The sequence below is a fragment of the Schistocerca serialis genome, chromosome 3, assembly GCF_023864345.2.
Source record: "Schistocerca serialis cubense isolate TAMUIC-IGC-003099 chromosome 3, iqSchSeri2.2, whole genome shotgun sequence".
NCBI lineage: Eukaryota > Metazoa > Arthropoda > Insecta > Orthoptera > Acrididae > Schistocerca > Schistocerca serialis.
In genome coordinates this window covers 19,353,295-19,372,543 of record NC_064640.1, presented here as the reverse complement: position 1 = coordinate 19,372,543, position 19,249 = coordinate 19,353,295, and the positions used below count along the sequence as shown (strand labels likewise).

At 38.9% G+C, this 19,249-nt stretch overlaps 1 protein-coding gene across 1 annotated transcript in view; it reads left to right on the top strand.

Annotated features, from left to right (window-relative positions):
• LOC126469681 (tyrosine-protein phosphatase 69D) overlaps positions 1-5,698 on the top strand; it is a 400,445-nt gene extending 394,747 nt beyond the window's left edge. The window contains exon 26 of the mRNA XM_050096833.1: positions 5,068-5,698. Within this exon, the coding sequence (XP_049952790.1) occupies positions 5,068-5,142 (75 nt within the window). The 3' untranslated portion in view covers positions 5,143-5,698. The remainder of the gene's footprint in view (positions 1-5,067) is intronic.
• Positions 5,699-19,249: the final 13,551 nt, after the last annotated feature.

Here is a 19,249-nt window from a genome sequence, read left to right as displayed (position 1 = left end):
TGTGTATTTTACATAGAGTTTGTCCTATGTAAATGTTATCACAGTCACTACTCTCAATTCTATTCATTCCAGACTAGTCTAACTGGCATGTCTTATCAATGGTGTGCCCTATATTATTTCTGATAGGGTTGTTGGTATGAAAAGCCACTGCGATGTTAGTTTTACAAAAAATGTATTAATTTTTATCAGATACCTTTCCTAGATGTGGAAGTGTGACAAACCTGTTTTTACTTTTTCTCTCTATTTTATGTGGGTACATAACATTCCGTTATGTGTGTGGTGTTGTTGACATTTACATCAGTTAACAAATTCATAACAGCTTAAGCCTGTAATGGTACTTACATATTATTTTATTCAGTGTATAGCAACCCGATGATGATCAGACTGAATTTGGTTGTATAAATAAAGTATTTTACCAGCAGCTCAAGACAGTAATATGACATTTCTCAAATAAATAAGAGCTGTGGGGCACCGCCACCTGAAAATGTGGTGTTGTTGGTGGTTTTTTTTTTTTAACACACCTGTGGACAAGCCACTGTTCTGTTGCTGCTGTTGTAGTTGCATCTTCTGTTGCATCGGCTTCAGAAACTCAGCATCCATAGCTGCACAACAAATAATGTTCTCATTTCCATTTCAGCATCAATAATGGCCTTGTTGCCACTTTACTATCTTACTTGGCTTAGTATTTGTAGAAGATATGACAACACTGCTAGTAAACACAGTCAGTGTGGGTACTTAACATGACGATGATGACTTGGTAACAGTTGAGGAACAGAACCCCGTGACTGGAATGAGCTCACCATTCAAACTGACTATGGGAAGCGGAGCATCTTGCCCCAGATAGATACATGCACAATGATATACTGAGCACACTCCTGGTGTGGGCAGCTAATGACAGCACACAACAATTTTTGGCATGAGTGCAAAACTAGGTCTGTGGTGGTTCAACTCTGCTGGACCACTGGCCTGCTGTGCTTACTGCTACCTTCAAGTAAACACTTCCATCTGTGGGTCTGCCCATATGACATGACCCATGCATCCTCCATGGCAGGTTTCCGAACTGCTCTGCAGTTCTATTAATGCCAGCTCATCTACCTACATTGGAATGTCTGCCAGTGGAATACTAAGCAAGGCATAGGTAGCAAAAGTTCAGTATAACTTGGAACACAGTACTGCAGTGACCTGTTGAACAAATGGTAATTCCAAGCATTCAGTAACACACAGTAGAGAGCTAGTTTAGTGCACAGTCCAAAATACAGCAATTTCATTGTAAACATACAAGTTCAAGTTCAGAGTGAATATGAAAGGAGAAAAACCATACAATATGCAATAGTCAAACACTGTATCTGATGATGTGGTCTGAAGGCTTCAAGAAGTGGCTGTTAGTGAATGCACATGCATATTTAAGTGAACAACTCCGTCAGTGGGAGCACTCATTGTACACCTACCACTGATGTGGTGAGCACAAAATTCACGTAAAGCAAACAGTTACAACGTTTCATATTTCCATTAAAATTATCTGTTTGTTAACAAATTGAAATAATGATTAAAAATAAGAATTACATTTTTAATAACAGTCAAATCCCAGTGGTAGTTTAAAATAAATTAAAATTTGGCAGACTTGCAAAATGCCTTATTATTACACGAAGAATATATGTCATAATGTCCAGCCTCTAGAAATAATAAAGTATTTTATTTTCTATTTAATGTCACACATTTTTGTACAAAATTTAATTTATTATGAATACCAGCGCTCCCATGTGACTAGTAATTAAAAATAAGAAGACAGTATTTATACTAAAAAAAATTATGATTCAGTATTTGTTAACAAACATTTCCATTTGACAATAAACATAGAGTTTTAATAAAAGTAAAAAAAGTTGCTACTGTAGTAATGCAAACTGGTGACTTTATGATTATGGGACTTGTATGTTCTGCATTGATATGCCAGTTACTGTATTAATAAGCGCAAAGTGTTTTTTTATTTGATGGCACTTGGAAATCTAATCTCCAAAGGTGATTTTCTTGAGGTTTTATGGGAAATGCATCGTACTACTTTAGGAAACTAATGTCCTGTCTCTGAGCTTCAAATCCTATAACTATTAAGAAAGTCAAAGGTGGTCAGTGTATAAAATTACACATAAAATGCTATGGCCATTTTTGCTATCCTTGATATATGCTTGCCTGCACAAAGCTCATAAATGATTTGTTAGAGCCTTTTGATGTTCTGAATATGTGATTTGCACTTCAGGAGCTATGTATCTTATGTTGAGGGCGTATACAACTTCCTTTCAGGCATACACCTCTTTATCATATTCAGTACATTCATATGCTCTATGCCCTCATTTGTATTAAAAGAGGGTGATCAGTCTTGCTTTAGGCTGACCAACCATGCAGTATTCCATCCTTAACCCTTTCACTGCTGTGGGCATGTATACACATCCAACTATACCATTTCCCAGGTGTTGTGGATATGTATACGCACATTGCTTGGATTTTCGTAGAGTGCAATGGATATCTGAATGTGTCCTGAGCCTCCAGCCTCTCACTGCTGCAGACGAGTTGCTTCCATATCTGGGTGAATAAAAAAGTTTCGAGTCTTTATCATACAAAATATGTGCCTCATTGTGTGCTATCATTTCCAGAAAACCTTGTTTCAATATCTTGAATTATTTGTGAGATATGACAACTGTTATGACCACATGATCCCTGATGCACAGGGATGTGAATGAGCGTATCGCCTGCAACCATCCTTTGGATATAAAACCCTATGACTCGAGAACAAAATGAGATATCCTTCTTCTCTCAGTTTTAAATGAAATTTTGATATCTTATGTAAATTTCATTCACTGGAATGTGTGAGCTACAATCAACCATATGCAAAGTTTATGCAATCAATTTTTATGTTGCCAACTTTTAAAAATTTCGTGCAATGTTTCACTTGATTTGATGCAGCCCAGTGAGTATGACATATAATGAAAAGAAATTCATTTTTTATCAAGTGAATATATCAGGCTCTAACATGTGCAAAAATTAAATATTTTTACTTTATAGTTTCTGAAAAATTGGATGATAGGTATTTCATTTTGGTCGGAACACCATCAGTCAGCACAGGTGCAAGCATTTGGTGAGCAGTACAGCTATAACAAAAGCAGACTCAGCACAGAATGCAAAGAGTTTGCCTATAGCACTGCAAGGGTTAAACTGTTTTGTCCAGTTCTATTACTGTAATTGGCTCTGAGCACTATGGGACTTAACATCTGTGGTCATCAGTCCCCTAGAACTTAGAACTACTTAAACCTAACTACCCTAAGGACATCACACACATCCATGCCCGAGGCAGGATTCGAACCTAGAACCGCTAGACTACCACGGCCGGCTTACTGTAATTGTATCTGTACACAGATCTCCATACACATATCACAATCAGCAAATATCATCTTCTTCAGAAATTCCTTCATTTAAAACATATAAAATCACTGCAGTTCAAATTGTACACCACTAGCAATCATTTACCAAATACCTGTTGCAGATACATCACATGTTAAGTGTGCTATTATGACTTCAACATTTTGCAAACATTTCGCATCACTATGAGCAGTGATGATGCCAGATTGCAGCATGACAGATTTTCTTGTTTTAATGAGAATGCGGTGACAATCCTGAAACTGGTTGCAAACAAAGAAATACAAAAATATAAGTATAGCTGTGGAATTGGTATTTTTAGGGAAGAAACCCACGGAGAAACATAAATGACCTATCAAATTGAGCATATTCAATTACAGTCATGTATGGCCTGGAAAATAAGAGATAGTACATATTTTTTATATTATTTAAATGTCAGATAGATAGTCACTGATTAAAGATTATTTATGACACATAACAACTTGACAGTTTCAGTCTATGTTACTGTGGTTTTGTAACAACAGAATGAATGCTTTCTCTTCAAAACCTTTATTGAACAAGAATGCAGATGTGGTCGCTTAAAAGCAATCTAGACTTCTGAGAGGAATGAAACTTATCAGTCTACCTTTAAAAATTTTAGGGATAGTTTTATATCTTTAACAGGAGTAGGTAAATGGAAATTCAGCTGCCTCAGTTTCGTGTGATACCACAGGAAAATATGTTATTTGCCTAGTGTGAATTTATCCACTGTGTTTTTCAAACTCCGATTGTGAAAATAGGCCAATATTTGGCCAGCAAAGGGAGAAATGGCTGTGGCATAAAATTCATGATTACCAGACTTGTCCATGTCCTAAAATAAATTCCAAACCTCTCTGCAGTGGCTCACAGAATGAGATCTTTTAACACTGTTCATTAACTGTCATCAGGTGGATACCTTACACTTGGTGACCCTTTTGTGCTATTCAAGAGGAGTAAGCTGTGCCAGCACTGGTTTTCACTTTTCTATCATTGTCATCATCATCATAATCATTATCATAACTAACAATGCCAAGAATGTAACCCTACATTGTACTATGCTCATGACAATCACCTACACAAAACAATTAAGACACCTGACGCGTAAGCCACCCAAGTGGTGTGAACTATAAAGGCTTGCACCAGCTGAAGGCCACTCGAGTAAGCAAGTAAATAAATTACTGTACTCAAAAGACAATGGTGTGCTTACTGTGTCTGCTGGAGAACATAATAGTATTCTCTTCAAAAGATGTGATGAATCTTTCCTGTACTCAGGTTTCTGTCAGAAAATCAACATAATATTTTGGACTGGCTATGTTGAAAGCAAGTTAATTTATTGTCTAGAATTACAGCTTTAAATAACTGTACATCTATTTATAATCTATGCACTGTTATTTTGTGGCCGGCCGAAGTGGCCGTGCGGTTAAAGGCGCTGCAGTCTGGAACCGCAAGACCGCTACGGTCGCAGGTTCGAATCCTGCCTCGGGCATGGATGTTTGTGATGTCCTTAGGTTAGTTCGGTTTAACTAGTTCTAAGTTCTAGGGGACTAATGACCTCAGCAGTTGAGTCCCATAGTGCTCAGAGCCATTTGAACCAGCCATGTGTTATTTTGTTTGTTTGTTTGATTATCTGTTAATTGATTTCAGGCTCAGTATGAATTTCTCCATCGTGCCATAGTAAACTATGCTGACTTGCACAATTTAGTGAGTGATGAAACATGAACTGGTCAACAGAGCATGATTTGCTCATTGTACCTGCTGCAAAAAGTGTAGAAAATCCATTGCTGCCATTTTATACCATTGCTTTTTTTTTTTATTCCTCGGTGTAGATTTAAAGAAAGCTGCTGGTGTGGAGGTAACACTTTTGTAAAATATCTAGCATTTTACTGCTTGTGACTTTGATATGAATTTATGAAATTTTATATATATATATAAATAACATATTATGTTGTTTCAAGGACTGTTCTTCAGTTAAAAATAATTTTATTTGCAAAAATATTTATTTTGTACTGTAACAATGGTACTGTAACGGGAAGTATCAGTATTTTATACTTCTATATATGTACAATACTTCGCCAAATTTGTTTCAATTAATGAGGTTGAAATACTGTGGCGGATATTGAACTGTCTTAGCATACAATGTAATTTTTACTGTGTAGGTATACAGTAGCATTTGATGGCAATGTGACTCTCTCTCTCTCTCTCTCTCTCTCTCTCTCTCTCTCTGTGTGTGTGTGTGTGTGTGTGTGTGTGTGTGTGTGTGTGTGTGTGTGTGTGTTTTCAAAGAAAAAGGGAGAGAGTTATAAACTTGTTTTATGAGGAAAAGGGCCATGCCATTATTTCATTTCCCTTTCTCCCCCCCCCCCCCCCCCCCCCCCCTGCACATACTGCACATTTTGTGAGGAAACATATATCAAGAACTACTTTTAAGCAATGAAGTTGAACAGTCTGAAGATTTTGTACAGATATTGGACATTGGCTTCTTTATGAAAAGTTACATGTACAATGAAAAGCTTGTGATGTCAATGTCTGCATCATGTGATATAGTAGCAGTTTGGATGCTTATGAAAGAAGCAACAGAAAACACTGGAATAGTGAGATTGTGGCTACAGAACATTTATGAAAGGGGAAGGAAACATACAATGTGTTTCCCTCTTAGAAATATTAAATTACATTATTAAAGAAGAGTATCTGCCCTTTTTGTAAATGATCTGCAGTGTTAATGTTACTTGCAATATATCTACAATAATTAATTGATTGCTCTCTATATTGGCTTCTAATATTTCTAGACATTATGTGGTGTGTAAGAATGAATATTCCTCTGAGAAACCTAAAATTTAAAAAGCTGTACAATTCTCAACAGTCTGAGCTCATCTGCATATTCTGGTACTTTGCTTTCCTGTCGTATTCAATGCTTTGTAATTCACTGTCATTATATAAAAGGAAAGAATGACACATTATACTTTTGTTAAGATATTTGCCAAAGATCTAGATAAAGTCATAGGTTTATAGAACTTTTTTATTTGCAAATAAGAGAGTGAGCCACAGTATTTCTGTTGGTTGAGCAATAAAGATGGAAAACCATCTTGAAATTGTGAAATGTGCACGCAGTACTGCTGTTGCTGTTTTTATATATTTTGTTAAATAAGACAATCTGTGGTGCTCTGCATTGTCTGTGACATAATGCACTACCATATCATGAGTAGATGCCACATTTGCTTTCTTTTTGTAAAATTGTGTAAAAAAAAAAGTCAAGAAATGAAAGAAGTATGATGATTGTGAATGTAACTGACATGCTTAACATAATTTTTGAATCTAAGAGTGGGATGCAAATTTGTTAAAAGCTACAAATGACCTTGGCACTGTTCACAGAAGATGTGTATTTATAAGAAAATATGTTGAAATCAGGAAATCATAAACTTTGACTGAAAAAATATTTTTTTGTATTATTCAAGATTGGAGAGATTTCCAGATTTTCACCTCACCCAAAGCAATGTACTGGTGTCACAGAAAAAAATAAAATTTTACTGTAAGTGATTTTTATTGCCTCTGAGGAATAAGTTTCATACTGTGAATTATTTCCTATTTTCTTAATTGAACTGTAATCTGAAAATGTATTTATTTGTATCAAACTGAATTGGAAATTGAAATCATTAACCTTCATCCATAAATTGCACATAGTAAACAGCATGTTCCTTTGATTGTTGTTGATGGTGAGCATGTGTCATGCTAATTACCAGAATGATTTTCTGTGCATAAAATGCTGTTTTCATTATTCTGTTATGAATGTCTGCTTATTTCTTTTACAAATGGAAAAAAGAATCATGTAAGGATCCTGTATTGTGAATGTTTAGTTTTCCTGTTCATAAAAAAGACGTTTAATGTGTAATTCAAAATCATATATATGTGCTACATAAAGTCTGAAACTTAGTGTTTGTGCTTTGTTTTAAACAATTTTTTATAAAATGGGCCTACTGTTTGTTGCACAGTATTTGGTGATACTTGTAACTGAATAAAACACTTCAAATATTTTTTGCATTAACACACATCTTTGACACATTCTTTCATTCTTTTTTTTTTTTTTTTCACTTCCAATAAAAATAAATTTTTTCTTTTGTAAAGCCATTCATTGTAGTTACTTTCATTCCATTTGGTTTGCTTCTTTTATCTCAAGTCAGTATTCTTTCAGTCCATTTCATTTGTTGTTTATATATTTATTTATTTTTGATGAAAAATTAGCCACACACAACACACATATGGTCTTTGATAGGTCATTTTGCCCATGTACTATATTAAAGTTTTAATTTTTGTTGGGAATACATACCAACTGCATTTAGTTGTTTTCAGTTTTGAGAGGTGATTTTAAAGGTAAATGAAACTAGAAACAGTTCTGCAGTGATTAATTTTTATCATGGTACCAGTATGAGAAGACACCAGCACATACACTAAAAAAATGAGAGACTGACTTTTCATGTACCAAATTTAACTGAAAATGAAACTGCTCATGTTTTATCAAACAAAAATGGAGCTATACACAAGGTAAGTCCTAAATCACTGTAGACCTTACGGTAATCACATACTAACAGGATATTCTGCACAGCTGAATACAAATCTTGGAGATGAGGGCAGACAGTAATTGGAACATGACAGAATATGCTCAGTTAAACAGAACTGTTCAGAAATATTTGGAAGAGTATTTGCAGGAATATATTGAAAATGCAAGAAAAGAAACAAATTAAAACATTTAGTTTATGACTGAGACTAAACACAGACTTACATTGGGTAGACACCTCAGACCATCAGTAGATGGTAGACTGCACAGTAACTGTTGATACAGAGAAAATTGTTCAAGAGTTTCAGAATTTCTTGTAATGTTTGTACAGCTCAAGAGATGAACCAGGAACACCCAAAGTTAATAATTAAAAGGACAGAATTCTACAAATAATTCCAGGTGAGGCTATAAATCCATTTGATGTGTACAGGAATGAAACATGCCTGGAGAAATTAGTGTTTCAATATAAACTTTTAAATTTGTTTAGAGAATATCTCTGGAGGAGGAGAATACCCCAGAACTGGAACAATATTGTGAATATTCTACTACTCAAAAACGGAGAAAGACAAGACGCAGAAGAAACTACAGACCTCTTCTCTGAAATGTACAAGATATTCGCTCTATTTATCTCCATGTTTGTAGAAAATGCATTACAGTTTAACACAATGACTGCAACGAGGCCACCAGCGGTGCAGCAGAGCCACCTGCTGTGGGCACCAGCAACCACACAGCAGTCAACTTGTTAATCAGGCAGAAGAAATAGTTCAATTCATAACTGATTTTAGCACAGCGCAGATTCTGAACAATAGTGTAGAATAGCAGTGAGCATTAATTACTAATTTAGAAGTGAAAGAAGAATCAAGCCAGGAGTTCCCAGAGACACTTTATTAATGAATAGAACCGCTTAATAGCTCACATTTTAAAGTACGCATGAAAATCAATTAAAATAATGTTTAACCAACATCTCAAAAACTAAGTAGTACAAATTAATAATGAATTCATAGAACCATTTGATGATTTTTTTTTTTTTTTTTTTTTTTTTTTTTTTTTTTTTTTTTTTTTAGTTAAAGCTATTGAAGGCGACAACTGGATGGACAGAAAAATACACTGCCGGGAGAGGAAACAAGAAGTGCACCCTTTTTGAGATTTCCAATTCGCTCCAGATTTACTGATGCAACAGTGTATATGGAGCACATGAAATGATTACATTTACAGACCAATAGCACAAGCGATTCTGAGGTACCAGTTATTGGCCCATGCTGAAACACCCATATTAGTATGTGGTATAGCCTCCACAGGCGGCAATACAGACACTGACTATGGTATCCAGTTAATCGTACAGATGGTGAATACTGTCCTGGGATACATTATGCCATGCCTGCTCGCCTGATCATGTAGTTTTGTAAGGATTGTCCATTGATGAGTTGCACGAGTCACTTCTTGTCCCATCGTATTCCACACGTGCTCAAATGGAGCCAGGGAAGTTATTGCATGTCTTGCAGAGCAAATTGAGTTTCAGAGGCAAGAACAGCAAAAGAATGGGTCTGACAACATTCTGCATGTACCAATTGCTGGTTAGCATCCCCTTCAGAAATGCTAAAGGTGAATGAGAGTTGTAGATTATTGTACCCCAGACCATAAGGCCTGGGTGTGACCAGTGTGTGTTGTGTGTCTTCAACAAATGCACTCTACGAGACAGTGTTCACCAGGTCTGTGTTGTAGGCACAAATGACCATCACTTGCATGCAGGCAGACTCTGCTTTTATCGCTTAAGACCAAGGTACACCATTTCATGTTCCAAATGATCCTCTGATGGCACCAGTCGATACATGCACGTCAATGCTGTGGCGAGAGTGGAAGACGGGCTAGAGGTGTACGTGCCCATAGTCCCAGTGCTAATAACTGGTTCACAACAGTTCGTGTTGACACGTCTGGGCTCAAAAGCCCTCTTACCTGTGCTGTGGTAGCTGTATGGTCAGCCAGTGCTGCCCTTACAATACGACGGTCCTGATTGGGTGTCTGTGCTGCATGCGCATCCCGAACCTAGTCTGCGGGTGTGAGAATGATCACATGATCACTATACCAGCATTGTTACACAGCTGATGCAGCACATCCAACTTGTGTGGCAGTTCTCTGAAAGAACCATCCCACCACCCAGAAGGCCACAATTTGACCCTTTCAGACTCGCTTAGTTGGCTGTAGGAAGTACAAGTGTGTCTCCGTGGCATGGTTGCCTGCTTGCTTCAGAAATTTGCACCACAATAAGCCTTCTGGCTGAAAGCATTCTCTGTTAAATGGTGGACACAACTGGCACTCTTGTAGCTATGCCACGGTGCTATCTGTTGGCAGACAATGTTGAAACCATTATTAGTACAGCTACTATCCGCAAGGTGGCATATAGTATCATCATATCAAAATTGATATAATCTTTTCAGCTCTACTAATTTTTGTTTCTGGCAGTGTACACTGAGGTGATAAATGTCATGTAATACCTCCTAATATTGTGTTAGACCTCCTTTTGCTCTGCAGAGTGCAGCAACTTGATGTGGCAATGACTCAGCAAGTTGTTGGAACTCCCCTGCCCTGCTCTCTCTGTAGCCATCCTTAACTGTGAAAGTGTTGCTCATGCAGGATTTCGTGCACAAACCGACCCCTTGATTATGTCCCATAAATGTTCGATGGGTTTCATTTGGGCAATCTGGGTGGCCAAATGATTAGCGAGAATGTTTTTCAAACTAATCTCGGAACAGTTGCAACCCGGTGACATGTCATCATTGCTTGGGAACATGAATTCCTTGAGTGGCTAAAAATGGTCCCAAAGTAGGCAAACATAACAATGACCAGTCAATTATCAGTTCAATTGGATCAGAGGACCCAGTCAGGTCCACGTAAACACACCCCCCGTCACTATGGATCTGCCACAAGCCTGCACGGTGCCTTGGTTAAAACATGGGTGCACGGCTTTGTGGGCCTGTGTCACCCTTGAACCCTACCATCAGTTATTATCAACTGAAATCAGGACTCATGTGACCAGGGCAGAGTTTGCCAGTCGTCTGGGGTCCAACTGATATGGTCACGGGCCCAGGAGAGGTGCTGCAGGTGACAATGTGCTGTTAGCAAAGCATTCGTATTGGTCGTCTGCTGCTATAACCCATTAATGTCAGATTTTGCCATACTGTCCTAATGAATATGTATGTCATACACCCCACATTGATTTCTTCTGCTATCTCATGCAGTGTTGATTGACTGTTAGCACTGACAACTCCATGCAAATGCCGTTGCTCTCAGTCATTACGTAAAGGCTGTTGGCCACTGCGATGTCCGTCGTGAGGAGTAATGCCTGAAATCTGGTGTTCTCGGCACACTCTTGACACTGTGAATCACGTAATATTGAATCCTTATCTGTTTCCGAAATGGAATGCCCCAAGCATCTAGCTCCAACTGCCATTCCGCATTCAAAGTCTGTTAATTCACGCCATGCAGCCATAATCACATTGGGAATTTTTTCACATGAATGCCCTGAGTACAAATGACAGCTCCGCCAGTTCATTGTCGTTTTACACCTTGTGTATGTGATGCTTCCACCATCTGCGTATGTGCACATTGCTATTCCATGACTTTTATCACTTCAGTGTATATGCCACTACACTATTTGTTGGCAGATGACAATGAAGCCATTATCAGTACATCTACTATCCCCCAGGTGGCACATGCCGTCATCAGATCAAAATCAATGCTGTCTTTCTAAGTGTATCATATTTTCCCCCGGAAGTGTATATATAAAAAAAGAGTAAAACTGCCTTTGAGTGTGTTTGGTAAAATAAAGATTTTTTCAAAACTAAGTTTCCGAAGTGTACAAAAAGGGAAGTTTACCATAAGTACGAAAAACAGTTATGATGGGAGGCAGTAATTATGAAAATGAAATTCATGTGGATGGGACGGCAGTAAGGTCAAATGGATGTTAGATGGATCAAGGAAGCTGTTGTTGGAGTCTAACAGTAAGAGAGAAGAAAGGACTGACAGAGTGACCTAATGGACAGTGGATAGTGAAATATGCTCACTATTATTTATTTACTTAAATTTGGCGTATTTCGTGACAGTACCTTTTCCGTGAAATGTTTACAAGGCGATATTTGTCTTGGCTTCAGTTGTCTAGTGGAAGTATGATTCCACAATGCAGTTTCGCCGGCTGCAGAAATGACCTGGTTCAATGCGTTTGCCTCATTTTTGGTGCTTCAAATACCATTTCTTCGAATGTGGTTTCTTCTTAAAGTTTATATAAAAAAAGTAGTAACATAATTCATTTTTTCCTGTTCACTTCCAAATTATTATGACGGCGACCTGCACATTGTTTTACCATCAACACACACCAAGAGTTCACTGCCGACTGACTACAGTCAAAGATGACTCCAGCATCAAAGACATTTTACACAACACACAAGCTTCCGCTTGTAATCAGTCTCTTTGATATTCTTCGTCACATTTACTAATAGTAATCAATATGCTGTCACTCTCAAAAATATAAGTAAATTAGCATATAATAAGGCAAATTACAATAAAAAAATTCTGACAAAAATATAAGAAAACATGTACAATTTGGTATTGACAAATCTGGTAGAAAATAACACATCTCCCAGATCCATTACAATAGAGGACCTTTAACAACTTGCAGGAGCAACAGAATTATGTACAGCTAAGGCAGTAAGGTATCATGTACTAAGTCATCATAATAACACGATATACTTCAGGACAAAATATGTACCTTTTTAAATAAATTGTTGTAGTCTTGTGCATCTTTTTCATTTTCTCCTCAGCGCTTATCTGTGTTCTTTAAAGTGGATATGAAATTACTGTATACATTATAAGTGTGCTTGATAAAGTGCCAGATTCCAGCTCCAGAGGTCTCAGATTCAATCACTGGTTAGTCCTAGGATTTTTATCAGTTACTTATCGCTTCTTAGAACTCTGTTAATGCAAAAAATGCAGAGTAGCACCCATGTTAAACTGCAGGTGTCCACATAACTGGCTGGGTAGGTCAGTTCAAAGGTTGTAGGATGGCAACAACAAACTATCTCCAATAGGACCATGCCTATTAAAGCATTTTTTGTTCAAACGAAATAGTGATTTAGATGTCTTTGATACCTCAAAAATTTACCAATTGATGACACGCAATTTTGACATGTTGTATCTGATACTACAGCTGCCAATGGCTCACATATACCAGAAGTGAAGACAGATTTATTTAGTGCTGAAGTACTTAAAACTCTCTCTCTCTCTCTCTCTCTCTCTCTCTCTCTCTCCCTCCCTCTCCCTCTCCATTGACTGATTGATTATTCTTCGATGTCTCCAGATGTATCCTATCAACCGATCCTCCTTTCAGTTTGGTTGTGTCATAACACCCTTTTCTCTCCAATTTAATTCAGTACCTCTTCACTATGAAACTGTCTAGCTTAACCATTCTTCTGTAGCATCACATTTCCAACTCTTCTATTCTTTTTTTGTTTGTACTATTTATCATACAGCTTCATGTCCTTGTGAAATATAATGGCTGTGGCTTTCCCTTGCTTTCAGCCCTTCTTAGTACTAACATAACGAGGCCAGACCAATCAAACATTCAAACTGTTGCACCCTATATTTACTGAAAAGGCTGCTGCCTCTCTTCAGGGACCAAGCGAGGTGGCGCAGTGGTTAGACACTGGACTCGCATTCGGGAGGACGACGGTTCAATCCCGCGTCCAGCCATCCTGATTTAGGTTTTCCGTGATTTCCCTAAATCGCTCCAGGCAAATGCCGGGATGGTTCCTTTGAAAGGGCACGGCTGACTTCCTTCCCCATCCTTCACTAATCCGATGAGACCGATGACCTCGCTGTCTGGTCACCTTCCCCAAACAACCCAACCCCAACCCTCTCTTCAGGAATTATATGCTAATATGGCGTCTCCACAGACACCTCTCTGATGTGGTTACATTTACATCTACATCTGACATTGAGACCCACAAGCTACATCGCTGTGGCAAGGTCCATGGGTCATGGGGAGGGGGGGGGGGGGGGGGGGAGGAATATTCTATTATATTCTATTTGCAATTGCCCTTTTCTGGTTGTATTTGTGATTTTTTTTTTGTGTAATTTGCTTGTTTGTTTTGTGTTTTGTTTCTGTTCTTTTTCCCCCCCAGAATGTTGCTTTCTGGGTCGTCACTGTTTTTAATTTGCCATCAAGTACCATAGTTTCATACGTATAAAGTAATTCTGTTTTAATACACTCCTGGAAATGGAAAAAAGAACACATTGACACCGGTGTGTCAGACCCACCATACTTGCTCCGGACACTGCGAGAGGGCTGTACAAGCAATGATCACACGCACGGCACAGCGGACACACCAGGAACCGCGGTGTTCGCCGTCGAATGGCGCTAGCTGCGCAGCATTTGTGCACTGCCGCCGTCAGTGTCAGCCAGTTTGCCGTGGCATACGGAGCTCCATCGCAGTCTTTAACACTGGTAGCATGCGGCGACAGCGTGGACGTGAACCGTATGTGCAGTTGACGGACTTTGAGCGAGGGCGTATAGTGGGCATGCGGGAGGCCGGGTGGACGTACCGCCGAATTGCTCAACACGTGGGGCGTGAGGTCTCCACAGTACATCGATGTTGTCGCCAGTGGTCGGCGGAAGGTGCACGTGCCCGTCGACCTGGGACCGGACCGCAGTGACGCACGGATGCACGCCAAGACCGTAGGATCCTACGCAGTGCCGTAGGGGACCGCACCGCCACTTCCCAGCAAATTAGGGACACTGTTGCTCCTGGGGTATCAGCGAGGACCATTCGCAACCGTCTCCATGAAGCTGGGCTACGGTCCCGCACACCGTTAGGCCGTCTTCCGCTCACGCCCCAACATCGTGCAGCCCGCCTCCAGTGGTGTCGCGACAGGCGTGAATGGAGGGACGAATGGAGACGTGTCGTCTTCAGCGATGAGAGTCGCTTCTGCCTTGGTGCCAATGATGGTCGTATGCGTGTTTGGCGCCGTGCAGGTGAGCGCCACAATCAGGACTGCATACGACCGAGGCACACAGGGCCAACACCCGGCATCATGGTGTGGGGAGCGATCTCCTACACTGGTCGTACACCACTGGTGATCGTCGAGGGGACACTGAATAGTGCACGGTACATCCAAACCGTCATCGAACCCATCGTTCTACCATTCCTAGACCGGCAAGGGAACCTGCTGTTCCAACAGGACAATGCACCTCCGCATGTATCCCGTGCCACCCAACGTGCTCTAGAAGGTGTAAGTCAACTACCCTGGCCAGCAAGATCTCCGGATCTGTCCCCCATTGAGCATGTTTGGGACTGGATGAAGCGTCGTCTCACGCGGTCTGCACGTCCAGCACGAACGCTGGTCCAACTGAGGCGCCAGGTGGAAATGGCATGGCAAGCCGTTCCACAGGACTACATCCAGCATCTCTACGATCGTCTCCATGGGAGAATAGCAGCCTGCATTGCTGCGAGAGGTGGATATACACTGTACTAGTGCCGACATTGTGCATGCTCTGTTGCCTGTGTCTATGTGCCTGTGGTTCTGTCAGTGTGATCATGTGATGTATCTGACCCCAGGAATGTGTCAATAAAGTTTCCCCTTCCTGGGACAATGAATTCACGGTGTTCTTATTTCAATTTCCAGGAGTGTAAATTTGTTAAATGTCATAGATTTGTTTTTTGTGATAGACATTTTTATTAAATCTGTTACAGGCGAGTTTTTGTAATTTTGTCCTTTTTTTCTTAGTTTGGAAGTTTAGCCTGACTAGGTAAATATTTGAACTTGTTCACATAGAAGATTGGCCTGAACCTCTTTATTAAAGGAGTATTGCAGTGTCAACAGCAAACACTAGGAAACAGAGGTGAATTTGGTATTGGAGGCATCTTGTCATTTCCTAATCGCTTTTTATAGAACTAAATTGAAGAGTAGTGAGTATAAGCCATTCTCATCTGATCACTGTCTTGACATTGAATGGTACATAAAATTCTCGCAAAATTTTAAATTTTCATTTTGTGACAATTAATTGAAACCCTCAGCTGCCGACAGGTGGTGTTGATACACATCTATGGGGACAGCTGAAAATGTGTGCCCCGACTGGGACTTGAACCCAGGATCTCCTGCCTACATGGCAGATGCTCTGTCCATATGAGCCACCGAGGACACAGATGAATAGTGCGACTGCAGGGACTTATCCCTTGCATGCTTCCTGTGAGACCCACAGTCCACAATCTACGTACGTAATGTACCTAATAGATATAATATGGGAATCATCACTGTAGTGTGTGCTAGTAATGAGTGGATGGGCAAATATCTATTAGGTACATCATGACATCTTATGGTTTTTGGAAGATTAGATTAGATTAGTACTTGTTCCATAGATCATGAATGCGACACTTCGTAATGATGTGGAATGTGTCAGGTTAATAAAAGGTGTCTATACAAGATATTACACAACACAAAATATTACATAACACTTGATATTTTTTTGTTGGAGTTGGGGAAATTACCCACTTACTATATCCAAAAATTCATCTAATGAGTAGAAGGAGTTGCCATTAAGAAATTCTTTTAATTTCCTTTTAAATGCTATATGACTATCTGTCGGACTTTTGATTTTATTAGGTAAGTGACCATAGACTTTTGTGGCAGCATAATTTACCCCCTTGTGAACCAAAGTTAGAGTTAACCTTGAGTAGTAAAGATCATCCTTTTTCCTAGTGTTGTAGACATATACACTGCTATTGCTTTTGAATTCATTCGGATTGTTAATAACAAATTTTATAAGTGAATATAAATATTGTGAGGCTACAGTGAAGATCTCTAGCTCTTTAAATAAGTTTCTACAGGATGATATTGGATGAGCTCCAGCAATTATTCTGATTACACGCTTTTGTGCAATGATCACTCTTTTACTCAATGATGAGTTACCCCAGAATATGATGCCATATGAAAGCAGAGAATGAAAATACGCTTGGTAAGCTAATTTACTGAGATGTATATTGCCAAAATTTACAATGACCCTAATAGCATAAGTAGCTGAACTCAAACGTTTCAGCAGGTCCTCAGTGTGTTTTTTTCCAGTTCAACCCCCCATCAATCCATACACGTAGAAATTTTGAATATTCTACCTTAGCTACCAATTTCTGATCAAAGTCTATATTTATTAATGGTGTCATTCCATTTACTGTGTGGAACTGTATGTACTGTGTTTTGTCAAGGTTTAATGAGAGCCCATTTGCAGAGAACCACTTAATGATTTTCTGAAAAACATCATTTACAATTTCACCAGTTAATTCTTGTCTGTCGGGTGTGACAGTTAGACTTGTATCATCGGCAAAATGTACCAGCTTTGCATCTTCTTGAATATAGAATGGCAAGTCATTAATATAAATTAAGAACAGCAGAGGACCCAAGACCGAACCTTGCGGCACCCCATTCTTGATTGTTCCCCAGTTTGAGAAATCACCAGTTTTTTTGCATATTATGTGAACTGCTATTTCAACTTTCTGCACTCTTCCAGTTGGGTACGATTTAACCCATTTTAGCACAGTCCCATTCATACCACAGTACTTGAGCTTATCTAGAAGTATTCCACAATTTACACAATCAAAAGCCTTTGAGAGATCACAAAAAATCCCAACGGGTGACTTCCGGTTACTCAGAGCATTTAATATTTCATTAATGAAAGTATATATAGCATTTTCCATTGAAAAACCTTTCTGGAAACCAAACCGACATTTTGTTAAAACTTTATTTTTACAAAGGTGTGAAGCTACTCTGCAATACATTACTTTTTCAAGAATTTTGGATAAGGCAGTCAGAAGAGAGATTGGGCGGCAATTGTTGACATCAGACATATCCCCTTTTTTATGCAGTGGTTTAACAATGGCATACTTCAGTCTATCTGGGAAAATACCCCGCTTCAGAGAGCTATTACGTATGTGGCTAAGAATCCCACTTATCTCTTGGGAACAAGCTTTTATTATCCTGCTGGAAATGCCATAAATTCCATGTGAGCTTTTATTCTTGAGAGAGTTTATTATCTTCCTAATTTCAGAAGGAGAGGTGGGTGGAATTTCAATTGTATCAAATGGTGACGGTAAGGCCTCTTCCATTAACTGCCTCACTTCTTCTAATGAACATTTAGATCCTATTTTCTCGACAACATTTTAAAAATTATTATTCAAAATGTTTTCAACTTCCGGCTTGTTGTTTGTCAAGTTTCCATTCACTTTGATGGTAATGCCGTCATCCTGTACTCTTGGTTGCCCTGTCTCCCTTGTAATAATATTCCAAATTGTTTTGATTTTGTTATCAGAGGTATTAATCTCAGACATGATGCACATGCTTCTGGACTTCTTAATAACCTTTCTTAATGTAGCACAGTAGTTTTTATAATATTTGGCTGTTTCTGGGTCATTACTCTTTCTTGTTGTTAGATACAGTTCCCTTTTGTGGTTACAAGATATTTTTATTCCTTTAGTAAGCCAAAGTTTTTTACATGGTTTCTTATAATTAGATTTAACTACTTTCTTGGTGAAACATTTTTCTAATTCTTTTACAAGTGTATCATGAAATAAGTTATATTTTAAATTAGCATTGGGTTCCTTGTACACCTCATCCCAGTCTAACTGCTGAAGATTTTCTCTGAAATTTCTAATTGTTGAGTCATTAATTGAACGCATAACTTTGGAGGGTAGTTTTGAATTACCGAATGGAGCTATGTCATATACTGTAACTAGCTGAGCACCATGATCAGCAAGACTATTCTCAACAGGACAAGAATTTATGTTTTTAAATTTATCTTGGTCTATAAAAGTGTTATCTATCAATGTGCTGCTGTCCTTTACTACCCGAGTAGGAAAATTAATGACAGATGTCAAATTGAAAGAACCAAGCAAGACTTCCAGGTCATTCTTCCTATTACACTCTTTCAGTGAATCAACATTGAAGTCCTCACAAATAATAATTTGCTTTCCGCTATCTGACAGATAGCACAACAAGGCATCCAAGTTTTCCAGGAATAAATAAATGTTTCCTGAAGGGGACCTATATACTGCTACAATTATAAAAGAGCCCTCCTTCAGTTGAAGTTGACAAGCACATTCTTCTGTATGTTGCTCTAGACAAAACGTTTTTGTTGGTTGGTTGGTTTTTGGGGGAGGAGACCAGACAGCGGGGTCAGTGGTCTCGTCGGATTAGGGGCGGATGGGGAAGGAAATCGGCCGTGCCCTTTGAAAGGAACCA